This window comes from Malaclemys terrapin, chromosome 9, assembly GCF_027887155.1.
Source record: "Malaclemys terrapin pileata isolate rMalTer1 chromosome 9, rMalTer1.hap1, whole genome shotgun sequence".
In the NCBI taxonomy this organism is placed as follows: Eukaryota; Metazoa; Chordata; order Testudines; family Emydidae; genus Malaclemys; species Malaclemys terrapin.
This window is the reverse complement of record NC_071513.1, coordinates 13,168,551-13,188,840: the sequence shown is the minus strand read 5'-3', so window position 1 is coordinate 13,188,840 and position 20,290 is coordinate 13,168,551. Positions and strand designations below refer to the sequence as shown.

Sequence of the window (20,290 nt, the reverse complement as noted above, 5' to 3'; positions counted from 1 at the left end):
TTAAGTTTCACTAAGGGCATGTCCAGACTGCAATCACAGAGTGGAGTAGACGTACCCAAGCTAGCTTTCATCTGGCTCCACAAGTAATTACCCAGAGTTCCAGGGGGGCTTGTCCAGCCCATGCTCAAGTGCACGCTGCCACAGCTTCACTAGATTAAAGCTAGCTCCAGTATGTCTGTGTGAGCTGCCACCACACCCAGTGATTTCAGTATAGACGTACCTTCAGGCAGTAGAGCCGAGCCTCTGCCTACAGGGAAATGTAACAAATTGTGCCTCTTTCAACCTTACTGTGACTCAAGGACCTCTTGATGCCCACGGGCAGAGGGCACAGGAGCACCCCGAGGTACAGAGATCCCCTGGGTCTGGTATCTACATTCTAGTCTGCCAAAGGTGGTCTCTAGTGAAAGCCTGCCACGCAAGTAATCATAATCATTGCAAGATGTATGTACGGAAAATATGTGAAGACTTTTGGGTATATATACTAAAAATTATGTTCTTTACGTCTGTGAGTTAAGGCGGGTCACCAGAAGTGGTCTATGTACTCCTGTCAGGCGAGGGGGAAGAGTCACTTTTCTCAGTGTCATGGCTGGTCATGTTTAAATTGAGTATTGCACAGTTGGCAGTGGGCGACCATTGACTGAGCAACAGGCTAACCATTAGTATGTGGAGGCAGATGAACCTCTGGTGATTCCTTCAGGCTGTATGGAAAAGCCACCAGCAGGCTTGATCATATGAGACGGGATCTCAGCTAAGCTAGTTTAAAACACTGGGAAAAGGACTGGGGGTAAACTATTTTGTAGGAGATAGGGAAATGTCTAGTAAGTGAAGTTTAGGCTCTAGCCTTTGAGTTTGTTCTATGTGGAACCATTTGTTTCTAATATTCTTATTTGCCATCACTTGAATCTCTGTTCTTTGATGATAAACTTATTCTTGGTTTCACTACCTATCTATCTACTTGCTGTGTGTTAAGAGGAGTGGTGAACCTGAGCTGGCTCTTGCAAGGTGGCGTGAACTGTTCCTTTGGGAGTAGTGAGCCTGAGAGTTCTGCGATTGGACCAGGGATGAAGCACACCAGAGGGATGCTCAGAGGATTCAGGGGTTGGAGTGTGCCTATTGCTAACTTGTACAGAGAGAGGGAGGCCTGGGGGGACCTGGAAGGCAAGGCTATTGCTGCCCGAGACTGGTGGTTTCAGAGAGCTGGTCCGCAGCAGGCACAGACAAGACTTCCTCATGCTAAGGCCAGGTGGTAGTGAGGTACCTCCCAATGCTGGGTACCCCTGGGAAATGTCACACGTGCCACATGCTGTTAAGGGCCAAGCCGAGAGGTCCCTCAGAATAGGTTATATTAGAACTTCATAATATGATCCTGCATGGTCCTCTATGTCCCTTCCCTATGGCCGGAGTATCCTCTGGAGCTGTGCCAGGACTCAGAACATTTGTGCTGTTGGGTTTAACAAGTGGATCCTTATTTATGATTAGTATTTTGGTGGCTTTTTTTGATAATTTAAGAAAGAAGCTGCAATGTACGTTTCAAACCTTCCCTTGTCCTCAGTCTTCTCTATTTAGCAATAGCCCTCCAGGCTCTGTAACCCCTCTGACGCTATCAGGTAACACTGACATCAGGAAGATTTTAAAGTGTTGAGTATTCCTAGGCTGAGGATTTTTAAGGCTTGTCACACACACATTCTGTACCAATTTCACTAGATCATTGCCACCCCACAGACTGTGGATTTACACCGCTATGAAAGGGCTACCTCAGGATAGCTTATTCCTATACATTTACCAGACTAAACTATACTGACACGAACCTTTCTAAGGCGCTGTACTGATGAATGTGCTATTCCTAAACTGGGAGAGTTTAATGGGTACAAAACCTGTGTGCAGACCAAAGGGAACATTTTCACAAACACTGGAGTCCCATTTTCAGAAGTGACTTGGACACGGAGGAGACTCGGTCCCATTGATTTTCAATGAGACTTGAGCTCCTAAGTCACTAAGGGCCTTGGAAATTGTTCCCTCAGACTGTTCCAGTTTCTTATCATCTCTTTCTAGACCCTCCATAACTTTGCCTCTCCCAATTACCCATCTCTGTCTCTCAGTCCCCTTCTCCCCTGGTGGCAGCCTCAGTGCCCGATTTGTCTGCATGTTCCATGAAATGGCTCTGCACCTTCTTCCACACTGCTCCCTCTGTGAGGCCACTCCCCTCTCCTCGTTAAATCCCTCCTGAAGGACTGCATGTCTTCTGCTACAAGCAGCTAGCCCATTAACTCTTCTGCACAGTCCCTCTATCACTTTGACCAGAAAACAAAGAAGCCAACATTTCTAATAGAGCCTGGAATAGAACCCAGGTCTCCTGACTCCGTCTCCTTCCCTAACCACTGGCAAACCCTCTCCAACTTTGTGCACACGTCATCAGCATGGCTGAGCTAAGTCTTCGTTAGTTTTTAGGCACACAAACTTTTAGGGGTTGGGCTGAGATTATTTCATGCCAGGTGTGAGCCTAGACAGGCTTCTTGTGGTCCATGACAGTCCAATCACTTGAAACGAGCCATTTCCAATGGCAGTGGCAGCAGACGGTTGCCTCTCATCCCATTGTAACATTCCTAGCACAAATGTAGCAGGCAGGAAACGGTCAGCCTCCGCATGAAAATAGCACCAGGCTAGTCATTCACCTTGTGTGTTGGGAAGGGTGGGGGGCAGGGAACGAGCAGCTGGGAAAGGCTCATTCCGACAGTGCTTTGACTTCTGCAGGTAGCAAGCCACCTTTGGTGCTGAAAAGAAAATGCAAATGAGGAGGTTGTTTCATCTCACCAGCGGCCCAGTCCGCCTTTTGTTCCTTTTAGACAGGGAGGAATCAAAAGTGCAGCCCTTTCAGTGGCCTGCTTCATTAATAAAATCCGACGGCTGACTGGAGCCAAAATAAGCCAGGCCTACTCTACAGCTGCAACAAAGCCGGCTCTCCTCAAAGGCTCATGGCTGTTGCTAGGCAGCAACACATGGGTGCTTTGTAATGTTTAAAACCCAAGGTTGTGTTCTCTAGCCAATGCCACGGCAGCACCCGCCGTGGCTAAGTCACCCCATCTTTCAAACCTCAGAGTTTTGGGGGATTCAAACAGCTGAAACTTGGCAGGGAGCCGGGGCTTGGCCCTAATCGAGAGGTGAGGGAAAGCAGTTTTGCCATCTAAAAGTGTAATCAAAAACAGAAGCCTTTGGTTTCAGAGACTTTTTTGTGGACTCCCACAATCTGCACCACAGGGCTCCAAGCCTGCCTTTAACTCGTGGCACAATATTTACACAATAAGCTGTAACAGATCTGTAATAGGGAAGTGAGAGAGTCTGTGTGTGTGTATATATATATATACACACACACACACACACACACACACACACGACCTCCCAATATAATTTTTTTTAATTAAAGCAATTTTCACACAGACAATCTGCCCCAAAAGGCTATCCCCTATCTTCACACCCTATTGCAGCTTACGCTTGAGTCCCACAAAGCTATAAATGCTCTTCTCTGACACACAATCAGGACACATGCACTCATAGTATCTGCCTTTGCAGCACAATGCAAAGATTTTGTCCTCACCATAAGTCACTCTTGGCTCTCAGATTATTGCAAGGTACTAAGTAACTTCATCAGTATACGAGGTGCTTTCCAGGCTGCCCCAAAACATTCACAGTATAAAAGACAAACCAAAAAAAGGGGAGAGGTCCAAGTGGTAATTTGTTATATCTTGGCATATAATACAATTGCATGGTGCTCTGTTCGTTAAATCCTAAAACGTCTAGATTATCCCCAATCCTTCACAACCTCGCCATTATCGACCAGCCATGACCAGTTTCTTACAGATATCGCAGTAGAAGTGCGTCTTTGGAATGGCTCCGACTGCAAAGAGGGGAGCACCCAGAGCAGCCCAGGAAATGGTGGTCATGGATGAAAGCGTAGGGAATCTTGTGGGAGAAATGAATGACTGAAGTGTTGAGGCTTGCTTCATTGTGTCTCATCCCCTCTTCCTAAGTGGTTTGTTTGACCTGTTTCTAGACAGATGGCTACATGTTAATTTTCTAACAGTGTCAGTATTTTATGGTGGAATGCTTTAAACCCATTGTTTGCTATTTATATGAAGACAATTTTAGGAGTAGAACTTATTTTGGCCATGTGCCCGTTTTGTTTTTCCAAATAAAATGCTTACTAAAATAGGAATAAGCCATGCTGCCTTCATCAATTTAAAGGGACACTACTGAGTAGCTTAGGAGAAATATGTACGTTTTGTGAGACAAATTTGGTTTTACAAAATTGAAGTCGTGTTTCCCCTCCCTGTTAATTCATGTAAAAGCCAAACACACATACAGAAAGATTTGATTCTCGTTTGCAACCTAAACATTACAGCAGCGGTCTAATGTTTGAAAAACAACGGATGAAATTGACTAGTCTGTAGGGTTACCATATTTCAACAAGCAAAAAAGAGGACGGGAGGAGCCCCTCCCTAGCCCCGCCCCTGCCCCTCCCACTTCCCGCCCCCCCAGAACCCCCAACCCTCCCCCCGTTCCTTGTCCCCTGACTGCCCCCTCCTGGGACCCCTGCCCCTAACTGCCCCCCGGGACTCCACTCCCTATCTAAGCCTCCTTGCCTCTTGTCCCCTGACTGCCCCAACCCTTATCCACACCCCCACCCCCAGACAGACCCCTGGGACTCCCACGCCCCATCCAACCACTCCCCACCCCCTGACAGCCCCCCCCAGAACTCCCAACCCATCTAAACCCCTCTGCTCCCTGTCCCCTGACTGCTCTGATCCCTCTCCCCACTCCTGCCCCCTGACAGCTCCCCCCCCAGAACTCCCAGCCCCCTACCCCCCGCTCCTTGTCCCCTGACTGCCCCCTCCTGGGACCCCTGCTCCTAACTGCCCTCCAGAACCCCACCCCCTACCTAAGACTCCCTGTTCCTTGTCCCCTAACTGCCCCCTCCTAAGACCCCCCCCAACTGCCCCCCAGGACCCTACCCCCTACCTGTACCCTGACTGCCCAAAACTTTCTCCACTCCCCTCCAAAAGCCCCCACCCGTTTCTTGACTGCCCCATCCAGAACCTCCCTGTCCCTTCTCCTGCCCCCCCTTACCCTGCTGCTCAGAACAGGGTGTTGGGCTCTGTGCCAGCCGGACACATGGCTGAGCTCCCCAGCACAACACAAAACCCGGTCCCTGGCCCTGCACAGGGCTGCCGGAGCGGGCTGCAGGAGGAGGAGCTGCTGGCCGGCTCAGAATGCAGGGAGGGGGGGGTGGGAGGAGGAAGCTGCTCCGGAGTCCAGCCCGGGACTTTCCTGCAGCCCTCCCAGCCGCTCGCTCTGCTCTGCCAGGGGAGGGGGAAATCCCGGACATTGTGAGTGCTTTACAAATTCCCCCCGGACGCTATTTTTAGCACAGAAAAGGAGGACATGTCCGGGTAAATCCGGACGAATGGTAACCCTACTAGTCTGTGTTAATTGTGTAAGCTTAGTTAAGTGCATTAAGTAAAGAGCAGAAATGAGGAAAGGGAAATCAAAGTTAACTCTGAGTTTTAACAATCTTAAGCTCTTATCTTGCAATGGTTACGCAGCTGCTTAACTTGACTTCAGTGGGGGTATTAATTTGAATAAAATTAAGCATGTGTATAACAAGTGTTTGCCAGGATCAAGGTGTAAAATATTAGGAACATCATACTGCTTGATAAAAACGTTTTGGTTTTTTTTAACTGGCCACTGTCCCCTTCAGTGTAGGAGATTAAGAAATGCTTATTTACCTTGTATTCTTTTCAAGCTTGCTATTGACAAAAGTATTTGTGTCTCTTCTGCGCAGCATTCCAGTGTGTTTCCAACCTCCACTCCTTCTGGCCTTTCAGATGACCCCCAGTCAATGTCACCATCTCCAAGCTACATGTGGTCCTCCAATGCTCCTCCTCGCTATTCTCCACCATATTTTCCTCCTTTTGAAAAGCCACCACCTTATACACCATAAAGAAAAAAATGTGCTTTTGAAATAATTGTGAACATTTTGTATTTATATTTTATTGGGGTGGGAGAGAACATTACAGAAGACCATATAAAATACTGGATTCTGTTCATTCTTGCAAGACTTCTGTAGGGGTTTAACAACTGTGTATAGAGCAAGGATTATTTCATTGATGCTTACTAGTGTCAGTGACTAGCGGGTGACCTAAATTCAGGCCTCTGTTTTACAATATGATTCACAGTAGTCCTTGATTTTTAAGAGGTGCTACCTGGTCAGACTATTGATCGCAGTCTGCCACGCTTCATCTTGAGCTGAGCAGTCACCTGGATAAATATGGAGTGGGGTTAGCCAAAACCAGGAGTTGCCCCAGCCTACTCTTTTGCTCTAAAGGTGAGGGTGCTTGCAAATCAGCTCTGATGTTAATTTTGTTTGGCCTTTCGCTTCCTACTAGATGGACATTGCTGGGCTGTGGAATGTAGTTCACATCTTTCATTGCTTACAGTCTGCATCCTTATCAAAAGAAAATCCAAAGAAGAGCATGAGTTTCTTAAAACAGAATACAAACGGATGGAAAAATAATTCTATAGGATATGATGTCCTGTAGTAGTCCAACAACTGGAATAGCGCCTGCTGAAAGAGAGAACTGCACTAGGCAGGCTGGCTTGTTTCAGGATGCATCATAAGGTAGGAGCTGTAATATTGAACAGAGTATTGTTAGTTCTGGTATGTATAAATAATATAAAAGTCACACAGTTTGGGTGGTTGTGTATCAGCAATTGGATTGTAGATATCTCCTAAATAGAAAGATGCAGTTTTCCGTGTTCTGCTAAGCAAAAGCATCCAACACTGTCCACAAGTCATTTCAGCAAAACCATGGGTTTTCCTTCTTTTGGTTGGGAAATTTTTATAGATTGTTTTGAGTCAGCACCCTGTATAAGAACTTTTTTAGTGGCTGTATTACAAGCTGCATGTCATGAATTTCCACTATTTGTTCTCAAGATGTAAGTTTCTTGTGGATAAAATTCAACACCACGTAAACAATAGCCTAGGACAAAGTTGATAAGAATTTGCTGTTATTGTTGTGACTTTCTTTTAATCTTCAAATGATAATTGTGCTGATCTAGATTTCATGCAAGTTTTGCATGCATCTTGCCTAACAAAAAAGATCCTTATTAAGTGGCACAATGCTCCTTTAAAGTGTGGATATTTGGTAACTTTCCGCTCAGAACCATTCACTCTGAGCATTCCATCTGTTTACTTTGGGGATAAAAATAAGGGATCTGCTTTTTGCTGGTTATACCGAAAAGGCTGGATTCTATTTCAGCTCCTGTCACCTCAATCCAGACAAAATGTAACGGAGAGCAAAATTCGGCTTGTAGAGTTTTATGCTGTTATGTGAGCCACAACGAATACAGTTGGACTTCAGATGGCAGCATCTTTCTACTTGCAACCTAAGCAAATGTGAGATGGTGTCAGAAAGGAAGATACATGTGGGACCCACGATGTCACTTCCAGAGTACAACCACACTTTAATGTGCTGCCTTTAACCCTGTACATTTGCAAAGCATTTAGGCAGTTTTTTAGACTCATCATTTCCCTGTCAGATACAAGTCCGTCTAGTCTCAAACTCAAAAGAGAATACATTGTTCAACCAGAAGCAAATGTAGAACTTCTCTCTGACAACGAAATATTTCTTCTTAGAAAATGGTGGGAGGAGGAGAAATACATGCAAGATACTCACTGGATTTAAAGCAGTAGTGTATGCAGAACATGTTCCAGTAGACCCCCCCCCCCCCCCATTACATATGGTTTAAAATACAGCTCCCGTAAGTTTGGGCACCAGAAATAAATTAGCACACTAATACCCCTTCTGTTCTAAATTAACCTCACAGCTGTTCAACTCAATCACATCTTTAAAAGAGACTTTGTATGCATATAAAAAAAAAAAAGTGACAGCACCCATGGTACAACTCCCTGTGAGAAATATATTGCATAAATGTTTTTTAAAAAATAGTATTTTACTTCTAGAGTTTTGAAATAAAAGTTACAGTCCTAACCTCACCTGGACAATAGTATACCATTTGTGCCTATCTCTATTAAATAGGGCTACAAGGCATAGGGGTTTTGCAGGTCAGAACTAAGGCGCATTGCAGAGTCATGAGGGGAGAAAAATAACGCAGTGCCAGAAAAAGGATCTTTGGAAGCAAGTGTATTGTTAGGACCTTTGGCCTGACAGAAGCAGAAAACCTAAGAAATTGTCAACACACTTTTCTCCAAACCTTTGAGCTTTTTATTAATTGTTATATGCTGGTATATTTAAGCAAAAGCTGCATTGCTGCTTTAAATTCATTATAAAAGGACAACTCAACATTAACATTAAAAGCATCATTGGGATTTTCTGTTCAACTACCTGTTTTCCTCTGCTTCAACAACAGTATAAACACTGAACATAAATGCAATGTTATGCACTGTATCCATAATGTCTTAGGAGAATGTAAAAATTACTACACCTATGTATCTTTTATTACTTCACAAAAGTAAAATAAAACTCTGTGACTTTTTTTAAATGTTTACAAAGTTGCAGTTTACATTTTAGCAGCTTTTCTGAGTATTAGTGTTGCAACTATTACACTGAAATTCCTTGTATGTAACCAGGAATTACAGAAAAAGCCAAGACAGCATTTGCTATTTTAGGGCCCAGAACTGCCAACCTTACTGGGCATGGTGCTTACTACCCTTGGTAGTCCCAGTGAAGTCACTGAGCCCTGGTTTTGTAAATTGGGTGTTGAAAGAACAAATGTATCCTATGCATTTTATAGTTGTGGTAACTACAATTCTGCAATCCTTATTCACCTGAGTAGTTCCATTGATTTCAGGGGGGTTACACCTATAAGTGCTACCCAGTATGCTCAAGGCTCTGTATCCTTTGTAGTCTGCTACACACAGAGAAATTCTGCTGAAGAACATTAAAATGGAAGACTTTATTTAAAACAGATGTGTATAATGTAATCACTACAGTATCCCATTCACTTATTTTTATATTAAAATCAATAATTATGCTGGGCTTGATCCTGCACCACTCATGTCAGTGGGGGTTTTGCTGTTGACCCCAGCAGGAGCAAGCCCAATCCCTACATGAATGAGAGGTTTTACTAATGTTCCCTGATATTTTCTCCCCAAACTGTTTTTGACAAGTTTCTGAGTAGCTATGTTTTTCTTGTCAAATCCTTTCCCCACTTCAGTTTTACTATGCTGATTAGCACTTACTCATGCAAACAGTCCCATTGAGTTTATTGGGTCTACTCCAGTAAGTATGTATTACTTATTAAGGGTTGCAGAATTAGACCCCATTTAATAATAATTTGTCAACCAAAGATTCAATTATCTCAAGAACTGCAGATGGAAAAATCCCAAACCATAACCAATTAGAGATTAATTTATTTGCAGCTTCATTAAATATGATGTCGCTGCACCAGGAGTTAACTGAAATACATCAGCTGAATAAGACAACAAGTAGTATACGTTTTTAGACCAGTGCAACCCAATTAGAAGTCAAGCAGAACACAAACTGGCTCAAAATACTTTTAGATGGTGCAGTTTACAATATGCACCGTTGTTCAACTAATTCAGCTTAATAAAAGAAACCTCTAAATTGCATAAATTTTTTTGAGAATTCACTGCTACCTTAAGAAGTCCTACAGGAGACAATTATCAACATTCACTCATCTAAAGCTGTGTTTCTCAACCTTCTTGATCCCAGGAATTGGTTTGCTGCCTTCCTAAATTGTCAGGGAGACCTCAGGGGTGGGCGCTGGTCCACAAACCGGTCGCCGAGAAACACAAAGTGTCTCAGAAAAGTGGATTGCTCTTGAAAAGAAACATTCTGCACATCTCTAGAATTAAAACTTTTATTTTTGCCATAGAAAGCTCTAAGAACTAATATCCATTATCGGTTAATGAAAAGTAGAACACAACTTTAAAAACTATGTTAAGGAAAAGACTGTACAAGTATATACATTACAGTATTGGTAAAAATGAACAATGTTTCACACAGAACAGTTGATAGGTAACAGCTGTAGAACCCAATGTTCAATGTATACAATTGTCAGCTTTTGCATCTTTGTATAAGCTGCATGCCTTAACAGTACAAAATAAATAAGCAACCTATCAATTTTGTTATCTCCGGATTTGTTTTATTTATATATTGGAATGCTGTGGTATGAATTCCCATAGGAGCCACACAGTGAGGACTCTTAGCCATCATTCTTACATTTTGTAGCAGATCAAAGTTAACTTTTATATTTGTAAAATGATGTTTAGGTTTGCTACGGGATCTCTGCTGAATGTTGTAATAATATTTATATAAATGCATGTTCAGATTCAATTAGTGTAAATCCCATTTTTTTCCCAGAGCCAATTCTTAATATTTACAAAATGTTTTGGATTAAGTCAAACCGGAAGGTAATGATAAAGATTTAAAAAAAAAACAAAACAAAAACAAAACCCACCCTAAATACAATAGCCAGAAATCTAAGTATAAAAAACTATTGCCCCATAAAGAGTTTAAAAGAAGGGGTCTAACGTGTTTCCAATCCAATAAATACTGGAAGTGAAGTTTAAAAAAAAAGTTTATTTTACATGACCTTTGGGCTCTGGATATCGACGCTCACTTCCAAGGAAAATAGAAGACTGAGAGACACATGCAGGCCTGAGTCTTCTGGCAAAACGACACCTTTTGAACCACTAATTTTCCAGTTTTTTTTTCTAAAGAGACACCTTAGTATTACTTAAGGTTTAAACCTTATCAGCAGCAAATATTGATAGCCATTCTTATTGGATATATATTTTGCAAGGCAAGCTTAATTCCAGATGTGTCACACTAGGTTAATTTAGAATATACCCTCAATGTTTTTCATGATATGAAGTTTTTATCTAGTACACAGTTAGGTAAGTCAGTACAACCTGTGCTATTATAGGCAATCAATATTTATTTCTTTGAAAGGATTGTGTGTAACTGCTGAAATGCCATCAATGAAACTCAAACAACATTCAACCTATCACATTTTAAAATATTCCCCTGATGCCCAAAGAGCAATTTTTATAAACATCTACACAAAATCAACCTATTTTATGATTTTGACAATGCACATAGTTTTGAATTAAATCCTAGTTCCTAATTTTAAAAGGGTAAATTTACAATATAAAAACATTTAGACATATTGTGTTCTTAGCCTAGAAAACAGAAGTGCTGCATACTATACCTAGTACCTAAACAAATTCTCTTTTCCTCTTCCCATTATTACAAATACTGATTTCTGGTACCCCTTAATTATAGCTTTAATTATATTTGAACCATTTACCTTGAAATAGAACTTATCTTTCTGGAAATTTAAGATTGAAGGTCATAAGGTGAAGAAATGTTGGTCTGAACATGAAATAAATGTTTTTTCTTAAAACATGAATATGAGAAGAAAAATCCTAAACTGTGATTTAGGTAAGAGATTTAATGAAAGGTTACTGATAACTAACACTATGCACAACAATTCTTTTCAGTCATCTATAAACCTCTGTTTAATTTTCATCTTACCATTTACAAAAATTCAACAAGTTACTAAATCAGAAATGCTAGACTATGTGACTGTGCTGATAGTACTGAAAGTAAACTAGCATTTCTTGTTCTAGTTGAACTTTTACTAAACTATTTTCCAAGTGCCTAAATATGTGCCAATTGCATGGGAAAGGAGGGATATTATTAAAACTGAAAATGAATATTGATATGCCTATGCCATGGAACCTATATAAACACATTTAAAAAAAAAAAAAAACTTGATTATTGATTTAGTCCTCCTGACAGCAACCTTTCCCATTGGGAAAAGTTTTCAGTACTTCATTAAAAATCTAGCTAAACAGGCCTGTAAAATCTGTAGTAGTCTCAGCTACAGAGCTGAGGCATCATTTACATTACTTCTCGGTTTCAGGAAGCATATTCTGCAGTCTTCTGCTAGGAAAAGTATTATAAAAATGTTTTAAATATCTGATCGAAGCCTTTTGCCATAATGAACAAAACAGGAAAGCAGCAACTCATTCTAAATAATCAGCATACTCTTTAATAATAAGAAGGTCTGACATTATTCCTCAGGATTTTAAAAACATGCTGCAAAACTTGATCTTTCTCTTCAATGTTCTTTTTCGTCAATATCGTAGTTTGATATTTTTCCCCATTGCAAAAAAGAATAAAATATAATGGTCCAGCCACTGAATACTCTGCTTACCATATTGACACATATAAATAAATCTTGTTCAGTTTAACCCAAACTGAATTTTTCTTATCAGTATGAACATTTTCAAAAAGAATTGGTTCATTTTGACCAGAAAAACAAAACTAAGATGCTGGTTCAAAAATACACTGCTCCAAACTAATGGATCAGTTAGTTTGGACCCTTGCAGTTATACACTATTCAGAGTTAATGTATGAGCAGTGGGATTTTTTAAAATTATGCCATATCCAAGAGGTTATGCTGAACATCTTATTGTGGTCTTGGTGTTAACATCTAAAGAGAATTCAGCATTAAAGTGCTAACATGAAAGAAAAAGTTTATGTAATAAATGTTTCAAGGTAGGGGAAATACCCCAATTTTAGAAGAAAAACAATGTTTCAAATTATTTAAGGAAACTGTACCTTGTCAAGCTATAACTTTCCTTTTTTTTTTTTTTAAATGAAAATTAATGAACTAGAAAAAACACTGACAGCTCCTTGGAAATATCTTATTCTGTATTCAAGTAAACTTTCAGATGAATTGCTACTACAAATGACTTGCAGCTACAAATAATCCATCTAAATGCTACCCTTTGATGACTTGGTAGAACAAGTAAACTTGTTTTCACTTTAACAATTTGTTTTACAATATTTTTAGCAGTTCATTTGAAACAGTTGCACCTTTTCTATACTGAAGCTTTTTCAGCACTTAAAGCATTTCAGTAAGACTCTGGTATTACAAACTCAAATTCAGTACTACCCTCTGATAGATTTTGTTTAAAAATCGATTCACTTCCCTGCTGAATGAAAATATCATCCCAGGTCATTGGCTTGGTTGGAGGATTAGAAGTTGTTCCTTCAGCATCATCTTTTCCTGCACCAACACGATAAACAAGTCCATCCTCATTTATTACAGGTATACTGCTTGAACGATCAGTAATATATGCATATTGTCTGATCTGTAAAGACCTGCAAGGATGCAAACGATAAAGCTTGGTATCTCCAGAAGGGTCTTGACTATGAACTGATCTTATATGAGAAGCCATAACCTGATAATTGATGAAAGATTTCCCACATGTCAAGCATTGGTACCTTCGCTCACCAGTGTGGTGAATTTCATGTTTTGTACGGTATTCTGCAAGAGGGAAAACTTTCTCACAGTATCGACATGGATACTTCTTCTCCCAGGAATGAACGTTAAAGTGTCTCCGCAAACTTGTCAGACATACATAGGATCTCTTGCATACAATACAAATGTAGTAGACCCTTCCATCCACTATGAGCTCATAGTGATCATCATGTTTTAGCTTCATGCGTTTTCTGTTTGCAGGATCATCACCAGATGTTCTAGGCATCTCGTCAAGTTTGACTTCTCCTTCATCTGGATCATCTTTTACAGGAATTACTATGTCATATGTATCTTCACCAATATTTGCATAAACCTTACAACCTGTTGACAAGCCTTCTATTTCAGTAGCTGTATCTAAAGTTATGATCTTTTGACCTTCCATCACATGTTTTGATGCTACAGCCGCAGAAGGATCCTTGTTGCTTCCAGTAAGAACGTCTGAGATTTTTATTTTAAACTCCCCAGGTTTGGAAGATGGTTCCTGTGGAAAAGTAACAACCTGTTTTTTCTGTACACCTGATCCTTCAAACTCCGCTACTTTGGGGGGAGAAGATTGCTGAACCAAAGAGCTGCTACTGACTGAACCTGGACTAGATGAGCTAATGATATCATCATCTTCCACATCCTCCTCCTCCTCCTCTTCTTCCTCATCAACAGCATTTGTTTCCATTTCAGCTAAAGACTCATTATTAGATGGCTGTTGGTTCTCCCCAAGCAAATTAACTGTAGGAGACACGTGTTGTTGATGTGAGGAACTGACACTTAGTGATGAATTAAGTTGAGACTGATTTAGCAAAATGATGTTGGGAGTCAAATGCTTTGGAGTTGAAGAGTCAAGTGATTCAGCACTAGTTTGTGTTTGGTTTGGACTTGGTTGGGTGGCAGAGGAAGTGAGTTTTTGAGTTGCTGCAATACTAGTTAGAGGGGGAGATCCACCAGTGCTACAGGACATTTGGTCAGAAACCGCAGCAGGATTTGGGCAAGGCTGGCTCTGTGCCACAGCACCGGTCTCTGGAGAACGCTCTTTCGCGGGCACAATTTCAGAGCAAAAGATGACATCATCATCGTCGTCTGAATCACTCACTGTAATTTTTGTAGTTTCATATTCTTCACCATGTAAGGAAAATGATTCTGTTATAACAGGCATCCCACCAATTACATGTTGACTCACATGTTTTGTTGGGGATATTTGTGTTTCAAGACTCTCTTGATCTGAGCTAGAAGGTAAAGTTTCTGAAGTACCATCCTGGATGCCACCAGATAGGCTTTTTACTTGTGACAGAGGTACACCCAGTTCTGCTATAAATTTAACTCCTAGTAATTGCCCTGATTTAATCAACTCATCAAGTAAGTCTGATCGAACTCGGATTATTTTTGAGCTATATATATAGTTGAGTATTTCTGCAAAAATCTCTGCTCTTATAAAGCTCAGTTCCACCACTTGCCCAGCAACTGAGAAAAGCTGGTGAAAATACGTGCTAGAAGCAGAAAGAACATTTCTGTGGGCTCGAAATTTCCGATCCTCCACAATGACAGTAACGTCACAAAAGAGTCCATGGTCACGTTGTTCATTCAAAGACTGGAGTAGCATACCAGAGTACTGGGTGTCTGTTGCAGAAATCAGTTTTTTTCCCTCCATTCCTTCAGAAAGAAAAATAAAAGGAACCATGTTAGTTTACAGAATTTATAACATTTTCAGCTGCAGTACAGAATCCTCACATTCAGAATTTTTTGTTTTCCCCCCGTCCAAACTGTCTTATTTCTGAAGCGTTGTCTACACTTAAAATTTATACCAGCATAGCTATGTCAGTCAAGGGTGTGAAAAAACCACACCCCGCCCAACATACCTATGTTGACAAAACCCCAGTGTAGGCACAGCTAACGTCATCTGGGGAGGTGGTGTTCCTACAGTGACAGAAAAACTCTGTCAGAGTATGCTGCCATTACACTAGAGGGCTACTCATAGCTATATACCAGTATAGGTTTAGCAGTGTAGACAAAGTCTGATTCCCACTGATAAACGGTCTATATACTGTATTGCTTGTAAGTTTAATGATTTCTGCTACTTGTTCTCCATAGCTGTAAATACTGTATATCCAAAGGTCTGTGTTCAATAAAATGAGAGACTCAACTGAGTAATAACCAACAAAGTGTTAGCTGGAGACACCATTCACTTAAGGTCAATGTCAGATCAACATAATCAAGATTTGGGCTCTGCAAAGCTAAAGTTAAAAAAAAAATAAACTAAAAAAATGTTTCACATGTAAATATAAGCAACCATGCAAAATTGTCCTGAGTTAATTACAAGCCCAGCTAACAAAATTAGGCATGTGCTCTTTACCACAGTGACTGGTGCTAATGAAAAAGATACGGATATTTTACTCCCTGTCCAAAAAAATCAAAAAACAAAAAACTTACTTGCCCCTTGTGAACAGAAATTTACAAGGCTACCCTACAATGTTTGCAACCCAGATACTGCAGCATTATGCTGATGGAGAGCCAGAAAGTGAAATCAACAGGTCTATTTTCATCTCCCAATTCAATATTTCAGTACAATGAAAAGGAAGGAAGATATTTTACATGATTTTATAAATTAAAAACACAGTTGGCAAGGAAACAAATTTAATGTCAATTTTTACCCTGTCAGGTCCCTTTACAAGGAGACAATGTCATTTTAGAAGTGGGTTTATTTTAGATAAAATATTAGATATTAATTACAAACATCAAACTAATTAAAATGGGAGGTGACCGACTGTTTATCACTATAAAATATTGATAATTACTGACCCAATGTTAAGCAAATTTCATGTTCCTTCTTCACTGTAGGTCACTTTGCAGACAATTATATAGTAATTTCTTTTTCAAAAGAATTAGCACAAAAATAAGTACTGTAACTTTAGAATGCTACTTCTTTGGAGAAGAAAATGTAGATGTCAAACAACTTTACTTCAAAGCTACTAAATATAACTTGGCTTTCTAAAAATTAGTTGGCTTGCAAGTAATATTGTAGCATTATCAGGACTATCATGACATCTTGTTTTTATTGCAAAAAGAAATAGGAACTTTTTGGTTTAAAAACAATACTAATTAAATATCAATTATTTCCTTTTATAGGGTCAAGCAATTTCAAAAGAACACAAAAGATACTAACCCTTAAAAATGGGTAAACTCTGAGCACTCTGCCAACAACCTCAGCCTCTTAATTGTGGGAATTCAAACACTTATGTTTTAAATAAAAATCTCTACATGTCAATGGAGCAAAAGGTTCAGTTGCCTCCTGCCTGCTCAGAGTGCAATTTAAGCAATACAAACAGAAAGAATCAAATACACTGTGGTTTGTCTGTCTAGATAGCTACTGCAACAAGAATCAGCCCTGGGGAAGAACCAAGGCTGCAACACAACCATTTTGAAAGAGGAGTGGAGGGGGGGGGGAACCCAGTAGGAAACAAACATGGGGGATTAGACTATGTATTAACTGAAAACCCCTTTTCAATAGTCCCATCAAGAAATATTAACAATGCCTTGCCAATAAGTCTTTATAATATAAAATACTCTTAAAATGCAGGTGATGCAAATATCATGGAGGCAAGGAAAGACTTCAAGGTTAAGGAGCAGATGATTAGTAGGGGAGCAGCTTGCTAGACTTCCACATGCAGGAGCGTGCATGTTTGATTGCATTGTTGTGCCTTCCAGGAGTGGCAGCGTGAGAGGACAGGACACAGGAGATAAGTAGTAAAACTCTCAGATGTTAGGGTACTGCAGGTGTGTGAGCAAAGAGGGAGTGCGGAGGTTGCAGGCAGCAGCATGAAAAGGGCGAGGACAACAATGCATGGTAATGGTGGCAGATGAAGGGGGGGGAGCAGTTGCATGGGATGGGGTGGGGATTGTTGTGCCTGGAAGCAATATGGGGAAATAAAAAGACACCTTGAACTAGCAGATTAGGGAGACAACTGCTTTAGCAGGGGAGGTGGGAAGACACACCTCTGTGAATATTAACTAGAAGATTAAACAGGGGGTTGAACTTTTGTTCCTTATAGCTAGAAGGGTGGGAATGCTGTGTATAGTATTAACTAGTTGAGGATTAAGGGGGATTTGTATTTATAAAGGAACTGTAGAGGGGAGGTAAGGCAGAGCATATAAGAGCTGCACTGTTGTCACTTTTCAAAGGGGAAGTGTGTGCACTTTAATTACAGAAGACTAGAAGGCTGAGCTTGGGGAACTGTGGGTGCCATATTGTCGGACTAAGTATAGGGGTGGATACAGGAGAGCTGCTATGATTCAAGGGGATTGTGGCTTCGATAGTGAGGCAATATGAGGATGTATTCCCCACAATCACTGTTCCAATACGCAACCCCATTTCTGACTTCAATATTAAGCCTTAAGAAAGAGGGTTGGGGGTTAGATATTGGAGGCTGGATATGACAGGTATACGGAGTATTTGGGGGAGCTGGTAACTGAGGGAGCAGTACATGGGGTGTTTATATAAGGCTGTGAGGCTGGAGGCCAGATATTGGGAGCCAGGTGAAATACTGTGAGGAGAGTATTGGAGGCTGGAAGTTTGGGTAGTAGGGACTAGACATGGGGTATGTATGGGGCTGGATAGGGAAGGGACAGTGAGGTGAGCTATTGAGGGGCTGGGGAGGAAGCGTATAGGGGCAGCTGGGGACACAATGGCATACAGGGGGGATATTGAGGGACTGGGTAGGGGGCTGTGAGGTGGGACACAGAGCACTGGATAGGAATGGTGCGGTGGGTTCTCGGTGGAGGGCTGGGGGTGGGGCATGTGAGGCTGGGTAAGAACAGTAAGGTAGGGTATGGGAGAGGGCAGACAGATGGGCTTTAAGTGGGGGAAGAGTGAGAACGGGGAGGTGCGATCTAGATGGGGCCTGAGGGGCTGGAGAGAGGGGGAGGGCAGGGAGGTGGGATATAGGCAGGGCAGGGGGGTTGGGTACAAGCAGTGAGGTTGGATCTGTGGGAGGCTGGGGTAAGCACATGAGGCTGGGTAAGAGTGGTGAGGGGGGAATCTGTGGAGGGCTGGGAGGTGGGATCTAGGCAGGCATAGGGAGCTGGGTAAGAGCATTGAGGTGGGATCTGTGGGGGGCTAGGGGAGGGCGGGGAGGTGGGATCGGTGGGGGGGCTCGGGGGTGGGATCTAGGGGAGCGTGGGGGGCTGGGATATGTGGGATGCAGGGGATGGGTGAGGGGGGATGTGTGAGGGGGCAGGGGTGCAGAATCTAGGCAGGTGTGGGGGGCTGGGTAAGAGGGGTGAGGGAGGATCTGTGGGGGGTTGAGGCAGGCACGGGGGGTCAGGAAAAGCAATTAAGTGGGATCTGTGGGGTGCTGGGGGACATGTGAGGGTGGGGGTGTGAGATCTAGGTGGGCGTGAGGGGCTGCGTAAGAGCAGTGAGGGAGTATCTGGGGGGGCTGGGGCAGTCACGTGGGGGGTTGGGAAGAGCGGTGGGGGAGGATCTGGGGGGCAGAGGGACATGTGAGGTGGGAGGCGGGTAAGAGCGATGAGGGGGATCTGTAGAGGGCAGGGGGGACATGTGAGGCGGGAGGCGGGTAAGAGCGGTGAGGGGGATCTGTGGGGGGCTGGGGCAGGCACGTGGGGGGCCGGGTAAGAGCACTGGGGGGGGATCTAGAGGGGGCTGGGGGACATATGAGGCTAGAGGGTAGGATCTCGGGGGGCGGGCACGAGCAGTGAGGGGGGATCTGTGGGGGGTTAGGGCAGGCACGTGGGGGGTTGGGAAGAGCGGTGACGGGGGATCTGTAGGGGGCAGGGGGGACATGTGAGGCGGGGGCAGGTAAGAGCGGTGAGGGGGGATCTCTGGGGGGCTGGGGCAGGCACGTGGGGGGTTGGGAAGAGCGGTGAGGGGGAGCTGTGGGGGGCTGGGGCAGGCACGTGGGGGGCCAGGTAAGAGGTGAGGGGGGATGGGGGACATGTGAGGCTAGAATCTCGGGGGGCGGGTACGAGCGGTGAGGGGGAGCTGTGGGGGGCTGGGACAGGCATGTGGGGGGCGGGTAAGAGCGGTGAGGGGGGATTGGGGGGGCGGGGGGGACACGTGAGGCCAGAGGGTAGGATCTCGGGGGGCGGGTACGAGCGGTGAGGGGGGATTGGGGGGGCAGGGGGGACACGTGAGGCTAGAGGGTAGGATTGCGGGGGGCGGGTACGAGCGGTGAGGGGGGATCTGTGGGGGGCTGGGGCAGGCACGTGGGGGGCGGGTAAGAGCGGTGAGGGGGGATCTGGGGGGCAGGGGGGACACGTGAGGCTAGAGGGTAGGATCTCGGAGGGCGGGTACGAGCGGTGAGGGGGATCTGGGGGGCGCTGGGGTAGGTGGAAGTTGGGGGGGGGGGGCTGGGGCACTTTCCGCCCGGGGCGGGGGGGCGGCTCTGGCTGCTCCCCGCCGCCCAAAGCAGCAGCGAGGCCCGGGCCGGCCGAGTGGGGGGGGCGCGAGCCGGTGCCGGGGGGAGGGGCAGACTCTGCCCACACAAAGGGGGGAGCCGCCGCCGCTTCCTGGTTCATGCGAGGGGAGGGGAGCGGAGCCGCCGCCGGGGAGAGGGGCCCCCCCGGGGGCGGCGGGCCCAGGCCGCGGCGTGGGTGAGGGTCCCAGGTACCTGCGCTCCGAGAGCCGCGCTCCTTCCGCCAGCAGACAACGGGCACCAGCTCGCCAGCAGCCGCGGCCCCGCCCGCCGCCGCGCCACCCCCACCACGCGGGCGCCAGGGGGCGCTGTCCCGCCGCCGCCGCCGCGCTGCCCGCCCGCCCGCCCGCCCAGCGCGCGCTCGGCACCCTTCGGAGCCCGCCCCGAGCGCCCTCGGGCCCGCTCGGCTGCTCCCGGAGCGCCCTCAGCCCCGCGCCGATGGCAGCCCGGGCCGGCCGTACGACCAGGCATCGGCCCCGGAAGGGAGGCCCCAGGCC

General features: G+C 44.1%; 2 protein-coding genes across 3 annotated transcripts in view; one reads left to right on the top strand and one right to left on the bottom strand.

Annotated features, from left to right (window-relative positions):
* Positions 1 to 10,160, top strand: part of TMEM255A (transmembrane protein 255A) — a 58,323-nt gene extending 48,163 nt beyond the window's left edge. For both annotated transcript variants that reach the window (XM_054039004.1, XM_054039003.1), the window contains exon 9: positions 5,837 to 10,160. In XM_054039004.1, the coding sequence (XP_053894979.1) occupies positions 5,837 to 5,995 (159 nt within the window). In that variant the 3' untranslated portion in view covers positions 5,996 to 10,160. The remainder of the gene's footprint in view (positions 1 to 5,836) is intronic.
* ZBTB33 (zinc finger and BTB domain containing 33) lies at positions 9,884 to 20,089 on the bottom strand. Its single transcript, XM_054039002.1, has 2 exons — positions 19,989 to 20,089; positions 9,884 to 15,015 (listed from the first exon to the last, which is right to left on the bottom strand). Exon 2 carries the CDS (start codon positions 15,011 to 15,013, stop codon positions 12,965 to 12,967), a length of 2,049 nt encoding a protein of 682 aa, XP_053894977.1. The 5' UTR covers positions 15,014 to 15,015; positions 19,989 to 20,089; the 3' UTR covers positions 9,884 to 12,964.
* Between the last annotated feature and the right edge of the window lie 201 nt (positions 20,090 to 20,290).